General features: G+C 40.9%; 2 protein-coding genes across 5 annotated transcripts; one reads left to right on the top strand and one right to left on the bottom strand.

The window, feature by feature from the left end:
- Nucleotides 1–856: 856 nt before the first annotated feature.
- LOC103709148 (upstream activation factor subunit spp27) lies at nt 857–26,984 on the bottom strand. 4 transcript variants are annotated; one of them, XM_008794371.4, is made up of 6 exons: nt 26,408–26,984; nt 6,690–6,804; nt 6,394–6,568; nt 5,984–6,046; nt 5,802–5,882; nt 857–1,249 (listed from the first exon to the last, which is right to left on the bottom strand). In XM_008794371.4, the coding sequence occupies exons 1-6, from the start codon at nt 26,764–26,766 to the stop codon at nt 1,239–1,241; spliced, it is 804 nt and encodes a 267-aa protein (XP_008792593.2). In that variant the 5' UTR covers nt 26,767–26,984; the 3' UTR covers nt 857–1,238. The 4 variants fall into 4 exon arrangements, with proteins under 4 accessions (XP_008792593.2, XP_008792594.2, XP_008792590.2 ...); XM_008794372.4 differs by having other exon boundaries at nt 5,984–6,043; nt 26,408–26,980; XM_008794368.4 differs by having other exon boundaries at nt 5,731–5,882; nt 26,408–26,978.
- On the top strand, nt 11,397–17,684 carry LOC120104044. The gene is made up of 2 exons (XM_039114353.1): nt 11,397–12,183; nt 17,625–17,684. The coding sequence occupies exons 1-2, from the start codon at nt 11,460–11,462 to the stop codon at nt 17,633–17,635; spliced, it is 735 nt and encodes a 244-aa protein (XP_038970281.1). The 5' UTR covers nt 11,397–11,459; the 3' UTR covers nt 17,636–17,684.

Raw genomic sequence — 26,984 nt, 5'->3', positions numbered from 1 at the left:
TAATGCTATGTTACAGAGATATCCTGCAGAGAATTACTGATATAATAATACTGAGATATACTTTAGATAATAATAATGCATATAAGAGCACCTGCCCCAACATTCCTTCAAAGGGAAGAGGAATGTTAATATACATGGGAACTCCAACGAGCAAGAATTGGGCAGAAAATATTCGATGAAAAAAGCTCATCAATGTATGTTGAATTGAAGCTGGACAAACGAAAGTAATCAAACAAATTATGCTCGGGCAAAACGCCATTCTAATCAAAACCAAAGTAACCGAACAAATAATGCTTGGCAACAAGTCAGCATAACCGTAGCATTATCTGGAGTTTTTTCACTCTGCATAACATTAATTATGATGAAGAAAAAAAACATTCTTTAATTTTCCTTTTCTATTGCCATGCCCATTAACAGCAAGTTTAGATTCTGCTTGGTTGTTGAGAACATGAAACAAAAGAAAATAATTCAAGGAAAAGAATGGAGATGGAATGCAGAAAACTTTTGTTTTATTAAACTGAGAAATTTGCAGAGAAAGTCCTAAAGAAAGTATCTAGAATGTGGGTGAGATATCCTGACCTCCTTGCTTCTTGTTATGCTATCAGAAAGACTACTTAAGCAGAGGACTATTTTCTGATCTCTGGAGAAAAATTTGACCCCTGTTTCTCCTTGTTCTCTGTATTTTTCTGTTTATAGCCAAATGCCAGATAACATGCTTTCCTTCTTTCTTTTCTCTGGCTTTCTCAGTTAACAAACATGTAAGAATTTTAGCAGCTGTTGCACCTCTCAATATCCTTGGACTAGTGTCAGTAATTTATATACTTCTGCAGTCACTCGCACACAATTCGATGTGCAATTGAAACACAAGAAGCTAGAATCTCTTTATCTGAGATGGAAAGGAAATTTAGTGCAATAATTTGATACCACAGGTCAGGATGACAATACTTCCCTATACATATTCTATCAGATAAAGAGATGAATAAATGAATTCACTTCCATTCTTTGCCATTCTCCAGAATAGTCCAAAACATGTCATATATAAATAAAAAAAACTAAACTAAACTACACTGCAAACAAAATTGCCCACTTCCTTGGGTTCAACAGACATACCAAAAGGGGCATCTCACTATTTTGTTTTGATGAAATGAGCTGTCAGCAACTTGGAAACTGTGAAGCCTCTGAAAGAATCAACCTTGAACAGTTCCTTTAGCTTCTCGTCACATATAACATTCCTCTTATCAGCCGGATCCTTCCAAAGATGACGGAAAACATTAATTTGAAAAGAAAAAAAAGCATTGAATCAAGAAGATTTACCTGGACTATCAAGGAGAAGTACAATAATGATCATAATTTGCAAATACCACATGAGAAGACATGGAACACTAGCAAATAGTGCACGTAGTTGACAAAATGTTCCGTGCAAACAATAAATGCACTTATAATTGAAAACTCAATATATGAAACTTTACGTCGCATAATTTTTGCCAGGCAATGGAAAAACTCGTCCAACATGTAAATTGACACCAAGCGTTCATTTGTAGGTGTTTTCCTTTATTAATTTCTTTATTTTTCAGTTGGCATCAAAGGGCTTGCAAACTTCAAAAATATTAACTTGACACTCCAAATGACATGGTTGCCAAACTTTAATTTCGTCGACAACTTTTTCATCAACAGGCACAGGTTCATTAGCAAATTACTCTGCCAATACATCTCCTAGGTTACTTAATGATGCAAATATTGTTTAAGAGCAGTCAGCTCTTCTAATTTAAAATTAAATTGTTGAAAACTCTCTGTCTAATGGTTGCAAATGAATTGGATTGACCAGCTTCCAATCTGGAACCTGCCTGAAATTAATCCAAGTTTAAATCGAACCTAAATTATCGGGATTAGGCTTGGACTGAAAATTATAACCCATTTTAAGTAAATAATAGATTTGAATCACTAAGTTCCCAATCCAGACCTGGATCAACCTGAACCAATCCAAAACTAATATACTTTACATTCAGACCACCCCTTGAATATAAGAAATTAATTTTCCTTCAGTGATAAGATTAATGTAGTTAATTGTTACTGTTCATTATAATATATGTGGTTATCAATCAGATCTTACATCGAATAAGGCTGTTCACAAAGTATATGTGCTACTTATTATTATCTTTATTTTATTGCATAATGTGTTTATCATATAATCAGATAATCAACTACACATGCTAATTATGGTTTGTGTCTGGATTGCAGTTTGACCCAATTCAATCCAACCAGAATGGAAATGGATTAGGCATAGTCCAATGTTTTGACCACATTCAAATATGCATTGGATTTTGGGTGTGACAATCCCAATCCACCCACACCTCAATTGCAGCCCTACATGTATCTAAAACAAAAAAACTTCCAAAATTTACATGGTTCAGCATGGTTAGGGAGAAATCACAATGAAAACATAACCTAGTTACCAGAAAGGGACTTGTATACAAAACTTGCAGTCCCACCAGATTGCAAAGTCACTAGTCTTTCTGCCGGTCACCATGGAATTATGGGAGTCATGCAAGTGATTTGCAGAGTTGAAGTCACTGTGGCCTTTTAGCCTTGCATGTTCATGGCGATTCATCCGGTTCCCCACAATTATTTTCAAAGTCTTTATGGACATCCAAAATTTTGTGATAACTCAATGCTGTGGTACTCTAGGCTTTTCTAGTCACTAAATTAACCCAATCAGCTGCAGGTATCAGCAGTCATGGAGGATCTCGCCTAAGATCAATTTTGGAGGCTACTCCACCAGACTAACTACTTCACAATATCTTACCAAATAAAGGGATCCTTCAGACTCTTAATAACCACTACTATAATGGTACATTCTATCTATGTTCTAAATTGGCTAGAGAAATATCAGATTTCAGAGCACCCCATTTCTGTTAAAAGAATAAATCAACCTTTTTGACAAGAATGGTGGAAAAGCATCAATAACAAAACAAACATTAAGAATGCAATTCATTTTTCACATAGCAACAGCAACAAAAAAAATAAAAAAAAAGGTGCTCAAACTACAAGAGAAATCGACTACTGCAGATATATGCTGTATTTTTTCTTGTTCCCAGCTGCCAACCAGTCATTTCTAAATAGCCCTTCCCATTATACACATTAGTTTAGGCCATCTAACACCACATCCACTTCCCTTGAAATAAATTACTGTGATTAAAACAAGATTCCCTCTACTTTATCGAAATAATGATCCAACAAAAACTTCTTTAGTTAGTACATGCCTCATCATTATAATAGCATCCTCATCCCTGATATCCTTTTTTCCACAGATACTACAGCATAAATTTGGATAAAGTAACAAATGAGGATGTTATTCAAATCTTTTGCAGGCAAAGTTAGTAATATTGCATATTCGATGCCTCTACAAGGATATTAGTAAATTATATAAATCAGATAACTGATTCTCTTTACGATTATCTCCCTCAATGTTTATCACCATGTAACAAGGTAGTAATGCCTCCTCGATATTTGATATTAAAGTTTGGTGAAGTGACCATGCAAAATAAGTATAATAGTGATCTCCATCACACATCCCAAATATTTTCCAACAAGCTGACAGATCATATTGAAATTTAGCCTTTATTTCAAGAAAAGAGTACAACTAATTAGTTTAGTTCCTGATTGACTCGCATATCATGACGCATAAGCAAGACCCTTGTCTTCCAGAGGCATGACTTGAGTTCAAAACTCATCCTTAGTTTGGCACCTTTTGTGCATGCATGTTTAAGCGAGTTGTGGGCAACGGACAAGATAGGTGCCTTTAGAGTACACTGCATTTCACACATTGTCCTATCAACAACACTCCTATTTGGAGGTTACGAAATTTGCCATGATGAAACATAGGATCCACCATGACATAAAATGGAGCTGGACCTGGGCCAGCTAGAATAAAACCAAAGTGGAGCATTGGGTACTATGCAATTTGAGATGGCACGAGCTTGACTCATTTCCATTTGGACCTAGTTGTCAAAAATTGGCTACTGACCAAGTTTCTGGTGAATCAATTCTAAATGCTGACCGTGCACAACTGCACATGTAGGTGAATGCAAAAAGCATTCATGCATCTGCAAGTGTGGCTATTTATGTCTTGGTTTCGCCATTAGAGCTGTTGAACATACGAGCATGAAAGACATACAAGTTCTGCAGATTGTATGCAGGTGCTGCATGTCTGAGCCTCCATACTACATGTACCAGTAAGAAGCACAAGGACCTTGTGTGCAGGGCTCAAATGTCCAATCATTTTGTAACAAGGATTCGTGCGAATGACTCTAGGCTTTTTTTTTTCCGGTGAAAACGGCAATTCATATAGCTCTAACTTGAGTACATCCAGCCAAATCCAAAGAAAGTAAAGAGTACAAAAAAGTGGGAATGTCAGCAACAGATGAACGGGGCATATATGTGGCAAGTGGCCCTTCTTTCTTGGAAGAAGTGAACCAAAGCTATCTTGTTGAGTTGACATATGGGTTAGCAGCCCCATCCGAAGTTTTTTAAAAACCGAGATCTCAGTCATCTTGGTAAAAAATGACTGAGATTACATGATCTGAGATCTCGGTTTATCTTGACCAGGATGGAAGGTACGGAAATTTGGAAAGACCCGAGATCCTCTATGATCTCCCGTGATAATTTAGGACCAAGATATTAAAATCTTGGCTGATATGGTAAGTATGGAAACAGAGAAAGTATTAAGTCATTAATTTTGGAAATTAATCAAAACAATATTTAAGTAAAAAGGTGACTGGAAAATATCGGCCAATATATTCATATCATATTGGATGATATACTGGGATTTGTCCTTTTGTATCAACCGAGATAATAGGGGCCAAGATGATCCAATATATCACATCGGTGAGGGCCCAATATCAGCACAACCTAAGACCTCAGCCAACATGAAACTTTGGCCCTATTGCAAAGTGGGCCAACCTCCCACTCTAGCTTATGGTAGCAGTTGGGTAACGCGACATCACTAGCTATATGGTGAAAACATACAAAGTAGATGAATTATCCAGATACAATTTGATTGTACCCAATTCCAAATTGAAATTAGCAAGATATCAAGCATCCTAGATATGTGATACCATATATGGATATATAATCTGAAGCATGGTTTAAAAGCCACCAAAAAGGGATGGCATAACCAGTAAACCAGCACGAGAACGGCAGCGGTATAGAAGCCAAGATGATGAAAGAGTCGTACCAGTGCATGTCAACCATACCAGTCTAAAATCCATATAAGTGCATCCTGGTGGCACCATATTGGTGCTGTTGATTTTTTAATTTTTTGAAAGAGGTCAGTTTTGGCACGTACAGCCGATACCATACCATTTTGATGGAAAAACAGTATGAGGTTTGCTAGTGGTATTTACAACCTTGATTTGAAGATTTTTATGGATATTCTGGATGCATATATATTGGGTTCAGGTAGTTTTCCTAAGAACCATGGTTTTGAACTGTCACATTATTCCTCTATGTAATTCATCACTTAGGTTGGTCTATGATGCAGAGGAAAGTCCACATCTAAACCCTAAGCCTCCGGGCGCAAATGGATCTCACTTTCACTCTTATGAAGGCTATTTATTCCATCAGATAAGCAATGATGCAAAGAGAATATAACAGAGAAGACCATTGTATTTCTCATGCAATTATTTATCTAACCAGCAATTATACAATATATGAAGCAGTACAACAAAATACCTGCAGATTATTTTGTTTTATGTACTCCCACATCCTTTTCACAACATCAGAGCGAGATAATGTATTCTCACCAGTACCAATAAACTTCACCAGATCATCCGAAAGTGGAAGGGGTACAAGAAGACCAGAAGACCCTCCTTTTTGCCGCTTTCCTGTCCAAAGAAAGTCATCAGAATTTGATAAGTACAATATGTGATATGCTGCTACATTTTGTGGGCGACACTAATAAAACATGAGAACACTAACATCCAACCTTCTCTTTCCTTTTTATGTTGTTTGTCCTTCGGTTTTGACTTCACTGTAGTCACTGGGCCTGCTAAACCATTGGAAATAGTATTAAAAAAAAATAAATCAAGCAATGTATCAAAGGTCTGTGCCAGAAAAAAAAAAAGCAATATATCAAAGGTAAATCAATGTAATGAGAGGTGGATGCGCAGGTGAGGCATTTTATCTCTTGATGAGGCAACAAGAAAGCCTCAAGCCCTGAGGCATAAACTTCATAGATTATCCTTGAGACACTAAGCCTCAGCAGCAGATGTTTTTGCATTGGGATGTACATGCACCCACAAACATATTTTTTTAAAAAAATTATAATACAAGTAAATTAGAGACTCAAACCATTAGCTATGCAGAAAAGCAAAGTCAGTTCAGATTCAGAATTACCATCTTCAGAAGTCAAAGGCCAAATATGCTTTGACAAAGCTTTGTTCATTTGAAACATGTCAATGGTGTTAACGTTAAAGAGGTTTTGCAGTCTTTCATCGCATATTATCTTTTTCCTATTGTTTGGGTCTTGCAAACTGTTCTCGCGAATATAAGCCCACAGTTTCTTCACAACCTGAAACCATTTGTGGAAAACAAGTATATAGAAGATTAAAGTCCTGAAAGTTCGTTAATTTTTTAATTGAACTGATAAAATGGTATATATTTAAAAAGACCATATATTTTATGAGCATTACCTCAGTTCTGGCTAACTCAGATTCACCAACAAATTGTTGCAGTGCTGGAGAAAGACTGCATAGCTTGGTAAATCCACCACCCCTTCTCTTGACCACCTTATTGAGCTTGTTAAATCTAATATAATGTAATACAGAAGATACATGTAAGGAACTTACAGCAGCAGTTTGTACATGAAAAAAATAAGCGAATAAAAAGTGGAAGGCCCAGAAAACTATACAGATGCAATAGAATGTGTCAGGGATTTTAATATTAATTAGGAACATCAAATTCTCAATTCAACTGAGCTTTAGCACGCATACAATTGAAGCATTAATTAGACTTATACAGTTGCAACCTCCATATAACTAACACGATGTAACCAAACAGAAAAAAAAAAGTCTCATCCATATGCAATCAGCAAAGTTGCAGAATGTTTGAAGTCCAGAAGTCTTCTGATAACTAGGATGCCTTGCATACTCTAAAGTAAAACAAGTTACATCAACTAGGGAAGAAAAATCAGTAAGCTAACTCCACTTGCAGAAGGTGACTTGTTGGACTTTAGCAAGCACGAATATCACGAGGCAAGTTGAAAAGATATTATGCCAGCTTGTACAAAATCTCATTTCATTAGTTCTCAAAGTGTGAACCAACTAGGAAGTCATAGTAGTGCTCTATTTACCACATAAATAGCAGGGAAAATGAAAAGGTAGAACCTCAACTTCCCTCATCCCCCCCACCCCACCAAAAAAAAAAAAGAGACAGCAATGAATGCAAAAGGAGAAACATCTTAGAAATGTCATTTTCTGAAACTGAGCCAGGAAGTTTTTTCCATCTTCCTAAAGGAAATGCATGTAGTCCAATAATCAATCAAGTATATATTACAAGGTTATATTTGAAGTATGATTACCATGTCAGCTAGTTTTATTCATCAACAAAAGTGAGAAGCTTGGTGTTCTTTTTCAGCCTTTAAGGATTCTTAGTTCTGCACAGTTCTATCTTGGATTAAGTGTACTTTTCATTTTTTCCTCGGATGTTAATGTACCCTAAAAATGATGAACAATTAGATAGAGGTATTGATGGAAATTATGTTGGCTGGCAATTTTGACACAAACCTTGTTAAACAGGCTACAACAAAACAGAGATCAGCCTGCCTCGGATGACTAATTCGTTCCCTGGGTCAGATACAAGTCAAGATTGCTTTTTTGGAGAACAGATCAACATTGCTCGACTTACCAGTAAGTTTGTCTGGATTTAAATAAGTTAATGTGCTATAACCAGTCAGGTCAGGGAATACCCAGCCTGGCCTAAAATTATTCCAATAAGCATTTTGATCTTCAACTAAAACATATAATTATATTACATATAATCATATAAATTCAATGGTTCAGATCTTTCATTTCTTAAACAAACAAAGAAAAGGAGTAGACCCTAATCAGGCTAATACGTAAAACCTGATTCCTCATCCAACTTCTCCTCATCTCCTCCCATCATCTCCTCTCCTCTGCTTGCCATTGAGGCACCTAACAACCGCTTCTCTATTGCTATTGTGGTGTGCGACAGCCACCTTGCCCTCACTATTAGAGTGGCCCACAGCCATCGCTAGCTTCATTAGCACAGCAATCAGAAACTTTCACAACCCACCATCAAGGCACTCTAGCCATCCTCGCCCCCACATCTCCTTTCCTCGTCCTCCCTGTAAGGATCTGAATTTGGGCCCGTTATTGGGCCCAAAGAACTGAAGTCGGCAATGGATGCCGACTTCAGTTTTCTCTTCATGGTCTCCCCACGAAGACCACGCCGGCCGAACGGCCAGCGGGATCTTCGCACCACCCCCCCCCCTCTTCCCTCTCTCCCTCTCTCCCTCTCTCTCTCCCTCTCTCCCTCTCTCTCTCTCTCTCTCTCTCTCTCTCTCTCCCTTTCTCTTTTCTCTGAGAACCCATCCCTTCCTTTTTTTTTTTTTCCCTCTTTTGAGAAGGTCGCCGGAGCCGCCATCGCCGCCGGGGAAACACTCGTCGACGACCGGAGGTGAGCAAGACAACATAGACCTATTTTTTTTGGATTTAAGGGGAGGGAAACGATGGGAAACAATGGGGTTTACTTCCCCTGTTTCGGGGAAGTTCTTTTTGAGAGATTCGGCCGGCCGACGGCGGCCGGCCGGGGTCAAATCCGGCTGAAACGGGTTCAGCCGGAGGTGGGCGAACAGGGGCCGGGCTTCCCAGCCCCGGTCCCTCTCTTTCCTCCCTCTCTTCTTCTCCTTCTTCTCTTCTTCTTCCCGTCCGGCGCCGCCTGTGAAGGTGGGATGGCCGACGGCGGCTGGCCGAGCGCCGCCGCCGAGGGCCACGGTCGGCCGCCGAGGGCCGACCGGAACCACCAGCCACCCCCCCCCCCTTCTTCCTCTCTTCTTCTTCTTCTCCTTCTTCTTCCTCTTCTCCTTCTTTTTCTTCTTCTTCTTCTTCTTCCGGCTGGGTGCTTTCCTTGCATCGTTTTCCGTGCCCTGTTGTTGTCTCAAACCTGATACAAATGAACTTTGGGTGTTTATCCTTGCTTTGAAATCCGTGCCTCACTTGTGAACCAGACTTTGAACCGAGTTTAAACTGTGAACCGGTTCCACCTACTCCATGAATTGGGTTTGAGTGAATGGGTTTTGGTTAGGGTCTGAATTTGAGTCAGGAGTTTGGGTTAGCCTAATGTGAGTACAATCTGGTTCGTCAAAATTTGATCTGATCTGGTCTGATCAGATCTGGTTTGGGTTGGGCTAGGGACCTATTTTTGGGCTGAGTTGGGTCTGATTGGATTTGTGGGCTGGTTTGGTTTGGGCCCGAGATCTGATTTGGACCTGTAATCTGGTTTGGTTCATTTGGGCCTAATCTGTGTTGGGCCACAATTGGTTTGGGTCTAAAGAATTCTGATTTTTGGGATCTAGTTTACTTATTCTTGGATCTATGAACTTAGGAGTTTAGGGGATTGGAATTAGTTTAAATTATGTTTCTTAATTAATTAAATAATTAATATTTATGTTTAATCAGGGGTTCGTGATATCTGTGGCAGGGATTTTTAAGCGAGCCCAAGTAGGTAACCTTGCTCAAAGTATGATTTAAATGTATTATGCATATGTGTATGGTTATTTCCAGCATATTGATATGTTTTACATTCTTGGCATCATTATTATTTAGAAGCATGTTTTTGACTGGAAATCGATCATCTGAAAATCTATTATGTAGATATTGGTTTGAAAACTTATGTTTATATTAAGTTTGATTGTTGGAAATTGTGGATGTGATTTTGGAGACCGCGTGACTATTGTCTAGGATTCCCGCCAATGGGGTGGAAACGTTGGCCCTGTCGACTTGTATGAGGAACTAGTTCCGGCACTATGGGGTGTTTTGGCTCTGCGGAGCATGCTCTGAGGAGTAGAGATTGGGCACCCTGGGGTGCAGCACTGCGGTGCAGGGCTCCATTAGGAGCAGAGTGTTGACACTTCGGTGTGACCATGCCACTGGGTGATGTGGCCGTAGTCATGCGGTTTGATCTGTGGATTATGTTATGCGTGATGTGATAGACTGAGATGGTATATATATATATTACTTGAGTATCGGATTGGTTTGCGGATCATCATATTTATTTTGTGCACATGACCTGTAGTTACATTGCATATGCTTTAATACATGTTATCGTGACTTTTTGCATGTTGTTACCTACTGAGCTGTTGTAGCTCATACCTGTTTTTGACATAATTGCAGGAGATGATTGATGGGGGATTCGGGAGGAGAGGACTTATGACACTGGACATAGATAGATTTAGATTCATTTTGTCATAAGTAATTGATCTTGTAAATAAATGTTATCAACTTTATTTGAGACATTTGAAATTGAATTATTGATTTGATTATCATAAATGATAGATTTTTAGTATTGATATTGTGATTTGATGTTGCGACTTGAGTGTCTGATTATTCAGCCTTGCACGCCCGTGCGGTCCGCCGTGCGGGTGTGCGGCATCTGGCGCGTCCCGGGCCTAGGTTCGGGTTCGGGGCGTGACAGATTTAGTGGTATCAGAGCATAGGTTAACGATCACTAGGGACATCAGAACAAAAGAACAATAACTAATGAAAACCCTAGGAGCATAGGGACACATGTGAGGAAATGAGAGTGGGGTAGTAAACTCATAGGATGATTTTTGACTTAACCCTAACTTGTGGTATTATGTCTGTATCAGGATGCCGCCCCGCCGTGCTCGTGTACCACCTCGTCGTCTGATTGAGACGATGGGAGATGATCCGGCGACTCCTCGCCCAGCTGAGCGAGTTCAGGAAGAGGAGATTGCTCCGACAGTTTTAGACCGACCAGAACAGGATCAGGCGGGAGGATCGACCCCAGTATTGGAACTGGTCAGGGAGGTGATTGGGCTGGTCAGACAGCAGAGGGACCCACAGCCACAGCATCCCTCTGCTAGCTCGTCGGATCAGGGGAGGAGCATTGCAGAATTCCGGAAGTTGGCTCCTCCGGCCTTCAAGGGAACCACAGATCCTCAGGAGGCCGAACACTGGCTTGACGAGATGGAGAAGGCCTTCAGGGCCATGGGATGCACCGAGGAGGAGAGAGTCAGATATGCTACTTATATGCTCCAGGACCGGGCACACCACTGGTGGGAGTCAGTGGAGCGGACCATGATACAGGATATCGGGACTGTGACTTGGGCTGGATTTCGGACGGCTTTTTAATCCAAATATTTTCCGTCCAGCCGTGTCAGAGAGTTGGAGAGAGAGTTCCTGAGTCTCTCTCAGGGGAGTATGTCAGTTGAGGATTACGAGGCAGAGTTCGATAGACTGTCTCGTTTTGCACCCTCCCTCGTCCAGGACCCTGTAGCTAGGATGAGTAGATTTGAGGAGGGATTGAGACCCCACCTGCGTCGAGGCTTGGCTGCTGTCCATTGGACCGACTATGATGATCTTGTAGACAGAGCGAAGAATATGGAGATTATCTGGAAAGAGACGCAGGAAGCACATAAAGGGAGGCTGAAGAGGGCCAGAGATTCTGATTCGGATAGTGAGCGGCATGTACGCCGACCCGTGCAGATCCGTCACGGAGCAGGACAGCGAGCTCCACCTGGGAGGACTGCACCAGAGCACCGGGTGATATCAGGAGCCTGTTATTTTTGCAGTCAGATTGGACACAAGGCCATTGATTGTCCCCGGAGACGGCCCAGGGTTGGAGCATGTTACAGATGTGGCCAACAGGGCCACAAGATGGCTCAGTGTCCTCAGACCCAGTCTAGGACTATTGTCTGTTATGGGTGTGGTCAGCCGGGCCACAGGATTTCTAGTTGTCCCCGGGCCGGATCTGTGCAGAGGCCACCGAGCGCTAGGGCTCCTCAGCGACAGATTCCCCCTGATCCAGCACAGATTTCTCAGCCAGCCGCTCCCAGACAGCAGACAGGAGGAGGGTCTCGCACCCAGGGACGGGTATATGCACTGACACAGCAGGATGCTCAGGCATCCAACACGGCAGTGACAGGTACCTTATTAGTACATTCTACTTATGCATATGCACTATTCGACTCAGGGGCCACACACTCTTTTATTTCATCTACATATGTGCATAAGCATGATATATTTTGCTCACCCTTGGAGAGGGAATTATGTGTTAGTACCCCAGCTGGGGGTAAGATGATCACCTCACTGATATGCAAGTCTTGCCCAGTAATTGTAGAGGGTAGAGACTTGAAAGCTGACCTTATTGTCATGGACTTACATGAATTTGATTTAATTCTGGGTATGGATTGGTTAGCTATATATCACGCTACCATTGACTGCTTCTCGAAGCGGGTGACTTTCCGAATCCCTGACATTGAAGAGTTTTATTTTGTGGGTGATGGAGGGTGTGTCTCCCCTCAGATAGTGGCAGCCTTACAGGGTATTCGGTCTCTCAGGAAGGGGTGCTCTGTGTATATGGCAGCCGTCATGGATTCTGAGCAGTCGGAACAGAAAATTGAAGACATACCCGTGGTCAGGGAATACCCTGATGTTTTCCCTGATGAGCTTCCTGGTTTACCACCAGTTAGAGAGGTGGAATTTGCCATTGATCTAAACCCTGGTACGGCACCCATATCTAGACCTCCTTACAGAATGGCCCCTGCTGAACTAAAAGAACTGAAGGAACAGTTGCAGGAGCTATTGGATCTGGGTTTCATTCGACCCAGTGTCTCTCCTTGGGGTGCACCAGTGTTATTTGTGAGGAAGAAGGACGGCAGTATGAGGCTATGCATTGATTTCCGAGAAATTAACAAAGTGACTATCAAGAACAGGTACCTCCTGCCCCGGATTGATGACTTATTTAATCAGCTTCAGGGTGCCCAGGTGTTTTCAAAGATTGATCTGCGATCTGGATATCATCAGTTGAGGATAAAGGAGTCTGATATAGCCAAGACTGCCTTCCGCACCAGATATGGCCATTATGAGTATCTGGTGATGCCTTTCGGGTTGACAAATGCTCCAGCTGCATTTATGGATCTGATGAACAGGGTATTTAAACCTTTCTTGGACAAATTTGTAATTGTGTTTATTGATGACATCTTAATCTATTCCAAGAGTCATACTGAGCATGAGCAACACTTGAAAATTGTTTTGGAAATTTTGAGACAGAATCAATTGTATGGGAAACTGAAGAAATGTCAGTTCTGGCTGGATCAGGTGATGTTCTTGGGGCATGTGGTATCTAAAGAAGGAATTATGGTTGACCCGAAGAAGATCGAAGCTGTAGTTGACTGGAGCAGACCGACAAATGTATCAGAGATCCGCAGTTTTCTTGGATTAGCCGGCTATTACAGAAGATTTGTAGAAGGCTTCTCTAGTATTGCTGGGCCCTTGACTCGACTCACTCGCAAAGGAGTGAAATTCGAGTGGTCGGATCAGTGTGAGAAGAGCTTCGAGGAATTGAAGCGCCGGCTAGTGTCAGCACCTATTTTGACTCTGCCAGTCACGGGTGTTGATTATACTATTTACAGTGATGCCTCCAAGAAGGGTTTGGGCTGTGTGCTGATGCAGAATGGAAAAGTTATTGCCTACGCCTCTAGACAGCTCAAGCCTTATGAAGAAAACTATCCCACACATGATCTCGAGCTTGCAGCAGTTGTATTTGCTCTGAAAATATGGAGGCACTATTTGTATGGAGAGACATGTCAGGTATATACTGATCATAAAAGCCTAAAATATCTCTTTACTCAAAAAGAGCTGAACATGAGACAGAGGAGGTGGCTGGAGTTGTTAAAAGATTATGATCTGACTATCCACTATCACCCTGGAAAGGCAAATGTAGTAGCAGATGCACTGAGCCGGAAATCTTCAGGGAATATTGCAGCCTTGATTACTACTCAGAAGGATATTCTGGAAGATCTGAGGAGAGCAGAGATAGAGGTGTATCTACATGAGGCTACTATGAAATTGGCAAACTTGCGAGTCCAGCCTACACTTATTGATAGAATTAAGGCAACGCAAGTTGATGACCCTCGACTCCAGAAGATCAGGAGGGATATCGAGTCTGGTACACAGTCAGATTTCCGTATACATGAAGATGGCTCTTTGAGGTTTATTAACAGAGTCTGTGTTCCAGATAATCCTGGTCTGAAGAAGGAAATCATGGATGAAGCTCACAGTACGGGATATACAGTGCACCCAGGCAGTACCAAGATGTACAAGGATCTGAAAGCGGTGTTTTGGTGGAATAACATGAAGAGGGAGATTGCCCAGCATGTATCTCAATGCTTAACTTGTCAGCAAGTTAAGATTGAGCATCAGAGACCAGCAGGTATGCTACAGCCTCTGCCGATTCCAGAGTGGAAATGGGAGCATATCACTATGGATTTCGTATCAGGGCTACCTCGTACCCTTAGAGGTCATGATTCAGTCTGGGTGATCGTAGACAGACTGACCAAAACAGCTCATTTTCTGGCAATCAAGACTGGGATGACACTGGAGAAGCTGGCAGAATTATATATCGAGCAGATAGTACGGCTGCACGGAGTTCCAGTATCCATAGTATCAGACAGAGATTCCCGGTTTGTGGCACATTTCTGGGGCAGCTTGCACAGAGCTTTGGGGACCACCCTTAGCTTCAGTACAGCCTTTCATCCACAGACAGATGGACAGTCTGAGAGGACCATCCAGATTCTAGAGGATATGCTGAGAGCCTGCTCTATTGATATGAGGGGCTCTTGGGATCATCACTTGTCACTGGTAGAGTTTGCTTATAATAATAGCTACCAGGCAAGCATACAGATGGCTCCTTATGAGGCTCTATATGGTAGGAAGTGCAGATCGCCTATCTGTTGGGATGATGTGGGGGAGAGGAAGATCTTGGGTCCAGAGATGGTGCAGCAGACAATGGAAAAGATTCAGTTGATCAGAGAACGACTCCGAGCAGCTCAGAGCAGACAGAAAAGCTATGCAGATATCAGGAGGCGGGAATTGGAATTTCAGGTCGGAGATCATGTGTTCCTCAGAGTGTCCCCTTCTAAAGGGATCATGCGGTTTGGAGTTCGAGGCAAGCTCAGTCCGAGATATGTGGGACCCTTCGAGATTCTCGAGAGAGTTGGATCTGTTGCTTATAGACTGGCACTTCCACCTGCTCTATCGGGAGTTCATTCTGTATTTCATGTCTCCATGCTGAGGAAGTATATTGCTGATCCAAATCATGTGATTGATGTGGCACCTTTGCAGCTTCGCGCCGATCTTACATATGTGGAGCAGCCTGTCCGTATAGTGGATAGGAAGGACCAAGTCTTGAGAAGACGCACTATCTCATATGTCAAGGTCCAGTGGAGCAATCACAGTGAGAGAGAAGCTACTTGGGAGCTGGAGGAGGAGATGAGAGAGAAGTTTCCTGCCTTGTTCTCGGATTGAGGTATGTTTTAATTTCGAGGACGAAATTTTTTTTTAGTTGGTTAGAGTGTAAGGATCTGAATTTGGGCCCGTTATTGGGCCCAAAGAACTGAAGTCGGCAATGGATGCCGACTTCAGTTTTCTCTTCATGGTCTCCCCACGAAGACCACGCCGGCCGAACGGCCAGCGGGATCTTCGCACCCCCCCCCCCCTCTTCCCTCTCTCCCTCTCTCCCTCTCTCTCTCCCTCTCTCTCTCTCTCTCCCTTTCTCTTTTCTCTGAGAACCCATCCCTTCCTTTTTTTTTTCCCTCTTTTGAGAAGGTCGCCGGAGCCGCCATCGCCGCCGGGGAAACACTCGTCGACGACCGGAGGTGAGCAAGACAACATAGACCTATTTTTTTTGAATTTAAGGGGAGGAAAACGATGGGAAACAATGGGGTTTACTTCCCCTGTTTCGGGGAAGTTCTTTTTGAGAGATTCGGCCGGCCGACGGCGGCCGGCCGGGGTCAAATCCGGCTGAAACGGGTTCAGCCGGAGGTGGGCGAACGGGGGCCGGGCTTCCCAGCCCCGGTCCCTCTCTTTCCTCCCTCTCTTCTTCTCCTTCTCTTCTTCTTCCCGTCCGGCGCCGCCTGTGAAGGTGGGATGGCCGACGGCGGCTGGCCGAGCGCCGCCGCCGAGGGCCACGGTCGGCCGCCGAGGGCCGACCGGAACCACCAGCCACCCCCCCTTCTTCCTTTCTTCTTCTTCTTCTTCCTCTTCTCCTTCTTTTTCTTCTTCTTCTTCTTCTTCTTCTTCTTCCAGCTGGGTGCTTTCCTTGCATCGTTTTCCGTGCCCTGTTGTTGTCTCAAACCTGATACAAATGAACTTTGGGTGTTTATCCTTGCTTTGAAATCCGTGCCTCACTTGTGAACCAGACTTTGAACCGGGTTTAAACTGTGAACCGGTTCCACCTACTCCATGAATTGGGTTTGAGTGAATGGGTTTTGGTTAGGGTCTGAATTTGAGTCAGGAATTTGGGTTAGCCTGATGTGAGTACAATCTGGTTCGTCAAAATTTGATCTGATCTGGTCTGATCAGATCTGGTTTGGGTTGGGCTAGGAACCTATTTTTGGGATGAGTTGGGTCTGATTGGATTTGTGGGCTGGTTTGGTTTGGGCCCGAGATCTGATTTGGACCTGTAATCTGGTTTGGTTCATTTGGGCCTAATCTGTGTTGGGCCACAATTGGTTTGGGTCTAAAGAATTCTGATTTTTGGGATCTAGTTTACTTATTCTTGGATCTATGAACTTAGGAGTTTAGGGGATTGGAATTAGTTTAAATTATGTTTCTTAATTAATTAAATAATTAATATTTATGTTTAATCAGGGGTTCGTGATATCTGTGGCAGGGATTTTTAAGCGAGCCCAAGTAGGTAACCTTGCTCAAAGTATGATTTACATGTATTATGCATATGTGTATGGTTATTTCCAGCATATTGATATGTTTTACATTCTTGGCATCATTATTATTTAGAAGCATGTTTTTGACTGGAAATCGATCATCTGAAAATCTATTATGTAGATATTGGTTTGAAAACTTATGTTTATATTAAGTTTGATTGTTGGAAATTGTGGATGTGATTTTGGAGACCGCGTGACTATTGTCTAGGATTCCCGCCAATGGGGTGGAAACGTTGGCCCTGTCGACTTGTATGAGGAACTAGCTCCGGCACTATGGGGTGTTTTGGCTCTGCGGAGCATGCTCTGAGGAGTAGAGATTGGGCACCCTGGGGTGCAGCACTGCGGTGCAGGGCTCCATTAGGAGCAGAGTGTTGACACTTCGATGTGACCATGCCACTGGGTGATGTGGCCGTAGTCATGCGGTTTGATCTGTGGATTATGTTATGCGTGATGTGATAGACTGAGATGGTATATATATATATTACTTGAGTATCGGATTGGTTTGCGGATCATCATATTTATTTTGTGCACATGACCTGTAGTTACATTGCATATGCTTTAATACATGTTATCGTGACTTTTTGCATGTTGTTACCTACTGAGCTGTTGTAGCTCATACCTGTTTTTGACATAATTACAGGAGATGATTGATGGGGGATTCGGGAGGAGAGGACTTATGACACTGGACATAGATAGATTTAGATTCATTTTGTCATAAGTAATTGATCTTGTAAATAAATGTTATCAACTTTATTTGAGACATTTGAAATTGAATTATTGATTTGATTATCATAAATGATAGATTTTTAGTATTGATATTGTGATCTGATGTTGCGACTTGAGTGTCTGATTATTCAGCCTTGCACGCCCGTGCGGTCCGCCGTGCGGGTGTGCGGCGTCTGGCGCGTCCCGGGCCTAGGTTCGGGTTCGGGGCGTGACACTCCCTCTCCTCTTTCACCCTCTTCTCATCTCATCTAGACTTGCAACTGTCATCACAATCACTCTACCTTGTCACCTTGTTTTTGCACCACCTTAGCACTTGCATTAAGCCCCAACACCACCCAATAAACAATCGTTTTACCACCCCATCACCATTATCCAACCATGTGATATTGCATCTCCTCCCTATCGTTTTTTCCTGCTCTTGCTCTTCACCCCCTGGTTTTGGTGGATGGTTTAGGTCCTGAAAGACTTAGCTAACCTACCAACAAGCTTGGAACAGCCTTGTTTGACTAGTGAGCAGGCCAGGTCGGGTTTGGGTTAAGGCAGCATGCCTTGATAGTAAAGGTTTAACTCCACTTAACACATTGCCACCTAATAGAAATAAAGATGTGCCTGGTAGCAATAAATGCTTTATATTGCTTCATTGTTTCACTCATCTACACTATATTAAAAAGAAACAAGTTTGAGTTTTAGACATATTTCATTCCTCAGTCTTTATTGTCAAAATACCCTTGATTCCACCATTTTGTTTCCAATTTACCTCTCTTTTTGTCCCATGACCTTCTAATCATTTTGCCTTGTTACTATGGAATTAAGAATGCCTCAATAAAGGTCCGTCGAACCAGTACTAGGATTTGTACCAGTCAGTGGCATGTTCGGTACTGTACCGACACAGTACGCAATGACGTGCCAATTTCAAATCGGCGGGCCAATTTTTTTCAATATTTTTTAAGTTTGAACAAATGGTAGTCAGTTTTTTCAATGATTTTAAATATAATTTGATATTTTTTGATGTTTCTATGATCCTGATACATCCTAAACCTCTTGATGTTGCATGCTAGAAGAAGCAACATAAAATATTCTAAAATTAATTAGTCAGATACAGAATATAAAATTATACAATCAATTACATATATTTAAATTACAACGTATATACTGATATCTAAAATCTCGTCGAGTTACGAAGTCTATTGTAGATCTCCGAATCATTAGCATAACTAGGAGGCACATCAGCCCACCTCTCTAACCAAGCAGCATTGTCGTCCTATACGCTCATTTCATAAAGAACGCACTCTGGGTTATAACCAGTCTTGGATCTCTCATTGAAGCTTTGGCTCTAAAAGGTATCCTCTGGCCGATAATACAACTATGGAGAGGCCTATTCAAATATACCAGCAGCAAAATTCGACTCGTAAGATGTTCTGAGCTACGTAGGATAGTAGTCATTGAAGACGATGCGTCAGACACACCATATTCATATGGATCATAGGCTGCCTGTAGCTACGGATAATAGAATACATCATACGACTTGAAATCTGATACGTCTATGAATCCTACTCCACGTGCGAGATCATCTGCAAGTACACCATATCCTCTTGAACGACCTCAAAGAGCCCGTCTCCTATATGCAATCATATCCTCGCGAGCTCTACCAGATCATGCACCATGGTCTCTATCCTATGTAACACGCGTAAAAATGGGACTTATCGGTGAATCAAAGACCACCTTACAGCTGTATCTCATAAATGGTGGTTTCATATTCTCCACTCCCTTTCTGGCTATCCTGCTTTTCTTAATCTCTGAATCTGAGTGAACTGACTTCTCCTCCACACTCTCCATCGGAGTTACTACTGATTTTTTTTTTCTTTTTTGCTGCGTCGAGTAGATACCTACTTTTTCTTTGTGCCTCTCTATGCCTGGCTACGCTGGGAGGATGGATGTCGCCCTCCTGACTGAGTCAACCAGATAGCGTGGTGGTCTCGTCAAAGCAACTCTTGGTCATATCTCTATAAGGATATTTCAGACAAGAAGTCATATAATGACTAGCTCCCCAGTGACCTCTATGGCTGTGGCTGATCCGCTGGAATAATACGTAAAATGTAGCGATCTGTTCATTGCCCTGCATCCATTCTAGCCTCGTTGGCTACGAAATTAGCTAGTTGTGGAGGCAATCTTGGCTCATCAAGCTCCGGCTTCTACTGTTGGCCCACAAGCCCTCTGATCATAGGATCATCTTGATCGTCAACAAAAGCATTGTGGATTGGATCCATATACTTTAGCGTTACTTCTTTTTGAATGCACTTCAACCTCAACCTCAGATTGTAGTAAACATATACAAGGTCGTTGAGCCACTTTTGTGTCAGACAGTTTCTCTGCTTGTTGTGGATAAGAACGAAGATAGACTAGTTGCGCTCACAGCCACTCGAGGAGGCCATCTGAGAGAGGATTCGGATAGCTAGCCGCTTAAAATTTTTTATGGATAAACTAAAATGAATCCACCATTTAGCTGCAAAAATATTAAAAAAACTACATATAAAATAGTATCATATTAGTAACCATCTAACATCAGATAATAGCTATCGTTGATAATATAATATATCTGAATTTATACTTTTCTTACTTACGATAGCTGTCGAGATTCCAAAGCTGTCAATGCCTTCCCTAGATATTTTTGTCTATAAAAAAGAACCGTACTGAAATATTTTAATCATTGAAGACACAAGTTAACTTACACATATCACTTAAGTTAACTTACCTCTCCTAGATATAGGGCCACGACTTTTAAATCAGGCTCCATCTTGTAAATCACATTATGCAAAGCGGCCAGAAGTTCATCATCCATATGGATTACAGGTACGTTGTATTAGAACCTTGAATTTAAATAGTAAGCTACAAACAGAGTTCATAATTGTTTTAGTAAAATTGTACAAATATAAGAGCAGACTAATTTTTAATATTCTTGCTCACCTGCGAGATGGAAGTCTCTACCCATCTGATAGTCCCACTACTGCTCAATGATGTTAATGTACTCCTAGGCATACGTCAAATCTACCTCCCTGATCTGATTCTTTGCCCTCTATCATATGATACACGAAGCCCATCTGGGAGTACCTCTCGTTATCCACAGCCCGAAGCACTTCGTACAATAACTTGATAGCCTTTACTATCTTTTCGGCTCGCTTCCAGAATATCTGCCTTGTCACCAAGTCCTCCACATTGCTCTCCTCAGTGCCGACACTCGCAAATCTGCTTTCTTGCTACTCGACATTGATAAGCATCTGATACAGGGCTGCTTTTCTCTCAAGGAGGCTATTAAATACAACATAGTTAGCAACAAACTGTCACATCTGGTCTCAAGATCTCTTCTCCTGCATACCTCTTCATCAGTGATAGGACTCATGAATGGTTATAAATATATCTAGTGTGGGTTGTCTACAATGTCTGTTGCACCCCACGAATCTTCGCAATATCCATCAATATGAAATTAATACAATGGGCAGCACATGAAGTCTAGAAAATATATAGCCGCCGCTCCATCAAGATCTCTTGGCAATCTTATATTATGGCTCATTATCAGTAATGACCTACACAACATTTTTCTGTCCTATCTAATAATCACCTTCTCTATTAATCTGAGGATACATATGGCATTGTGCACCTGATTGAAAATATTAATTGACTTTTGAAAGAAAATTTTTGTATCACAGTATGTCAAGAAGTTAATTATGCTCCATCTGGTAGGGCCGATCCAACCATCACACATCACTATCATTTCATATGTGGGCCACTTGCTCTAGTATGAGGCAATCCACTTCTCTAACTCCTTATTGTTGCCAAAAAACTCACCATAGATATCTTTCAGTCTTGGAAGATTTACAGCAAAACCGTCAGCCTATAAAGAAGAAATGGTTGACCTATAGTACATGTTGTCTGCCGCATTTGTTGGAATGTGGCTGAAGTGGAACCATGATCCAATAGCTCGCTGCATTCTTCTTCTTATCCTTCTTTAGCATGGTGTCAACCCTCTACTGCTTAGAATCCTTATTAGGAAAGGCATATGGATCTAAATCATAAATGGTGGCTCCTAGTGAAATCTTTCTAAAGGATTTCTTGCTGCTATGAAAAGCCTTCGGCATAGATGCAGTATGACTACCATCTCTCTGATAACCTTTCTAACTGAGAAGGTCCTCCTGAACTCTGGATCTTTTCTACTAGTCACAGAACCATAGCTCAACTTATAATTTGAGAGCCCAAATCGAGCCCTAGCCTGACCACCTCATCCTGCCACCACTAATCATCCAAGTTTACTTGAATTATAGCCTGGATCTGTGCCTTCTCATCATCTGGAACGGATGACGCCACTAAATTTCTGGAGTGATATAAAGATGGCTCTACCCCTCGACGGTCCACCTCATCCTTCTTCTTGAAAACCCTCTCCTTCGTTGCTCTGAAATTAGCAAAGTATTTCTTCATCAGCTATCGGACCTCTTGTGAGCATTTCTGATAACATAGATACATCGGGATAATCACCAGCCAGATGCTGCTTCAAACTAGTTACCCTTTTCTCTTTGAACTTTGTGTTGCACCAATTGCACCTCCAAAGGTGCTGACCTAAGAGTATTTGCCCATGATCCCAACCAATGTCACACTCTAAATCTTTTTTTTTGATGGTACCATTTCTATGAGTTTATCAAGCATATTAGTTTATTAATTATTTAAAAATAATAAATTTCGTTACGACAAAAATTATTTTCTACTTCAAAAAATATTTCTAACTTATCTAATACATAATAATAATTTTTCATACTTTTGGATTATTTATATATTTTTAATAATTTTTAAATTTTAAAATATGTTTAAATATCATAAATTCAGAAAAATATGTTCTCTACTTTAAAAGTACTTTTGAATTATGTAATATATAGTACTATTTTTTTTATTTTTTTGTATTAATTATATATTTTTAATTATTTTTAAATTAAAAAATAATTTTAGATACAAATATTTGAAAATTTTAATTTGAACTTAGATCCATATAAAATCCTACCATAGATGCTACATATATTTTTCTAAACCCATGAGCATGCATCAAAGACTACTTATATATCAATTTTTAAAAAATTTAGGCCTCGGCCACTATGTACATAATCACATTAAAACTTGAATAAATGGACACTAAATTTAGCTGAAGAGTAACTTGCATGCCCCTAAAAAAACCTCTAATTTTATAGTGATTTTTTGAATTTTATTCTTTAATTTTTAATCGAAAAATATATTTTTAATTTAAAAAATTATATAATCTAAAAATTAAAGATTTTAGTGGGATTGTGTAGATCATCCATAGATCTACAATATATCATTAAATCATGCTAAAATTAAAAATGTTGGTATGACCTTCTCTTATTTTGGAACTTTCTCTACATTTTTCGGCATTAAAAAAAAAGGAGATGAGGTAGTGGAGAAAAAATGTAAGTTGTTTTCGATTAGATCCTCTTTAAATCATTGAAATCAGCGCATTTTTTTGCCTGGGTAGGGGGGTTTCAAAAATCGTGAAGGCATGAGAACGCTTGGGAACTCTTCTCGGACGTTCCCACTGCTTAAAAAGGGAGGGGGAGGGGGGAACTGGTTCAAACCAGTGCGAACCATCCGGTTCCAAGTGATTCCGAACGGGATACGAATACCATAGCCGAACCAACCCGGTCTTGCACTGGTTCGGCTCGATATGGCCCAAACCGGTTCGGGCCAGTTCGGCAGACCCTAAATATGCCCCACAACAATAAATGCTTTATATTGCTTCAATGTTTCACTCATCTATACGATATTAAAAAGAAACAAGATTGAGTTTTAGAAATATTTCATTAATCAGTGTTTGTTGTCAAAATGCCCTTGACTCCACCATTTTCTTTCCATTTGACCTCTCTCTTTGTCCCATGACTTTCTAATAATTTTGCAATCAATTCTCTTCTTGTTACTATGGAATGCCTCCTCCATTAAGAAAAAATAGTATCCACTAAATATGGATATCTAACCAAACCATGTGATTATCATTTTCCATCTGTTTGTTTTTCCAATTTTCTACTCCAAATAATCCTCTTAGTTTTTAACGAATCAAATTTTAAGAATAGCCTGTCAGTAAATTTTGTTCTCAAAACACCCTTGACTTCACCATGCTTCTTCCAACCTACCTCTCTTTTTATCCCATGACTTTCTAATCCTCTTCCAATCAGATCATTTTTTTCTGTTATGGAATCATGAACACCTCCTTAATTAAAAAAAAAGTAGCAACCAATATATTTTTATGCAAATAGAAATCTAATATTATCTAGCGTATATTAGATTTAGCCTATTCCCCCGCTAATCTAAGTCATATCTCCCCCATGGCCCCATTCTGTCCCGAACCTTTTGATTCTGCCTCTTTCTGTCAGTCGACTCTATCCCTTCTTTTTCCAACCAACTCTAAATATCTTTCTTTTTCTCAATAGGAAAAGGGTAAGAAGAGGGTAAGAGAAATTATTTCTACGTCTGAAAGCTCGTGACCACTTACTCATGAAATGGGTAATACAATAGGTTAGGAGTGCAAATGTCCAGCCTATGGGTCAAATTTTACATTATTTGGCTTGAGTCTTTGGGTTTATGCTATTTAAAATTTTCAAAATCAGTGGCCAGGCCCAAGCCTTGCCCAATTGCATCTTTAGGTAGAGAGGATGGACAAAAACATGATTTGAAACATTGAAAGATACCCTGATGTTCCATGGATGTCACTTATAGAGTGTAGAGGATGTGCAAAAACATGATACGAGATAGAGCTATATCAATGCACCATCAATTGGATATGAACAATTGAAAGGTTTAGGTTCACTTGAACCTTGTCGAGAAAAGACATAGTAGTTTATAAGTAATTTATCCTTCATTCATTTTTTTTGCTTTCTTACAAAAAATATTTTCTTTAACTTTTTTCACTAGTTTTTCTTTTGTATCTAAGTTTCTCCCCTAGAGTTTTTCTCTATAAATGAATTAATCTTAAATCAATTTTATGATTTGCTTCAATGTGTATATCATGTGCTTGTATGTTGGTATTTCTTGAATTTATAATTCAATTCAGAAAAAATTAACAATTCTGTCTAGAAGGAAAACTAGATGTTTTACCTATACTTGATCTCCTAGTGCAACCTTCTTGACATCTATTATCAGCAATAAGAATTGATTCCCCTCGCTAGACTTGCATAACAAACATGTAATTGCATGAAATATCCAACAACAAGTAGATAAAAAATCAAAAGCATGCTCACTCGCTCACTCTACTCAAAATAAAAATTTAAAGCAGCAATTAGCTCTAAAAAAATATATGTGTGTGTGTGAAGAAGCAGATCTCGACGCAATTTAGCAAAGACAGATAAAGCTTCAAAAGAAAGGAATTCACCATTGGAAAATACTTTGAGTGATGTTACTTTTCTAGAACAGGCCAGGCTTACCCTTCTACAGTTGATCAATACATAAATTCCACAAGTTGCTATACGACAAATATCTTTAATTGCATATCATGTCCCTCTGCTTAAATAGCTCAGAAGGAAGGGACTTATGAGAAGTCATGGAGGTCTTAGATGAGGGCTAGAAGAGGACATTTTCTTTGAATGATACTAATGCAGAATTCAACACATAAAATTGTCTTGCATATCACTGCCCTGTTGGCACCATTACTTCATCAACTATTAATTTCATAACCCTAAAATTCATCTGAATCTGAATAATACAGTCATGTCATACTATGTCGCCAACCTATATTGAATGCAATTGACTGACATGTGAAACAGGGTAACTCAAGAAAGATTCCAGGTGGTGGCAAAGATCAATCTCAAGCACCATAATCCCCATAACTGCAGGGTCCTATCATTCCTCCGACAGCACGAACCAGAGTTTTCTCCATGATAATGCACATGCCATGCTGCCATACATTGACTCTTTTCAAACCACTGAAATTGTTGAGGCTCTCTTCGGATGTTTACAACGTAACAAAAAAAATGAATGGGATCTAGACATTCCAAGATTGCACATATTTAAGACTTTAATATCATGCCATTCCTTCAATTTACTTCAAGCAATGACTGAAGGCATTCCTTAAGATTCATGACCCCAACTTCAACATGAGAAGAAACCTTAAAAGATTTCTCATTCTCAAATCTAATAACAAGCCCTAGAGATAAAGAACATGTCCAAGTATCTGAAATACTAGTATGAAAGATGATTTCAGAAGCCACGCTGACTTTTAATTTAAAAAAATAAAAAAAGGATCAAATTGAAGAAGAGGAATGTCCACTGAAAGCGCCGAACATTGCCAGTCTGGCTTCTCCACGACCATGATTAATAAAAGATTTCAACGAAGACCACCACGCAGATTGACTTCATTCCCAGCACAGGAAAAAAAAAAAAACCCTTCAAGCACCCAACTTTCCCATCATTCTATCTCTCGGCAGATAGAAGTAAAAAAAAAAAACATTTTTAGGGTAAACATTGAGCTATTAAGCAAAAACCTAATTAAAGATATCATAAACAACCGATAATCTAAACTCCGTACATAACGAGATCAGGAACAATAAAACCCTAATTAGCCCGGACATTCCAAATGCGGCCAGAAGAACATACCAAAAATAGAGACCGAGAGAGAGAGGAAATCTGGAAAAAGTAGCAGCAGTAAAATCTCACCGCCTCTTCCTGCTGCTCCCAACCCCATTGCTCGTCCCCTCGTCCTCCTCGTTCTCGTCTACGTCGCCGTCGTCGTCTTCCTCCTCCTCCTGGTCCCCCTCCTCCCCGCTGCCTTCCTCCCCATGCCGGTCTCCTTCCTCCCCGCCAGAGCCGTCCTCCTCCTCGCCCTCCTTGTTGTCGTTGAGCTCGCTGTGGAGGAAGAGATCGACCTGCTCCCGGATGAAGGCCTTCTTGTCGGAGAGATCCACGCCGAAGTCCTCCTCAAGCTTCCGGCGCACGATGGCGGTGGTCGTGGTGGAGAGGTCGGAGGCCCGGAGGAACTCCCGGAGCCGCTCCACGAGCTCGGAGTCCGACACCATCGCCGCTCTCTCTCTCTCTCTCTCTCTCTCTCTCTCTCTCTCTCGTCGCTCGCTCTCACGTCTTTTCTTTCCTCTTCGGTATCGGCTCCAGTTTTCTGACCTTTCCTCCGTTGGCCTTTATTTATTTATTTATTTATTTATTTTTGGCTCAAACTTGAGGTTGAGGTTGGGGGCTTCTACTGGCGGACGGTTGCGGCCTGCGGGGAGACAGATTGGGG

Source organism: Phoenix dactylifera, chromosome 16 (assembly GCF_009389715.1).
Source record: "Phoenix dactylifera cultivar Barhee BC4 chromosome 16, palm_55x_up_171113_PBpolish2nd_filt_p, whole genome shotgun sequence".
In the NCBI taxonomy this organism is placed as follows: Eukaryota; Viridiplantae; Streptophyta; class Magnoliopsida; order Arecales; family Arecaceae; genus Phoenix; species Phoenix dactylifera.
Note: the sequence above shows the minus strand (reverse complement) of the source record. Positions and strands in the feature narration are given on the sequence as shown.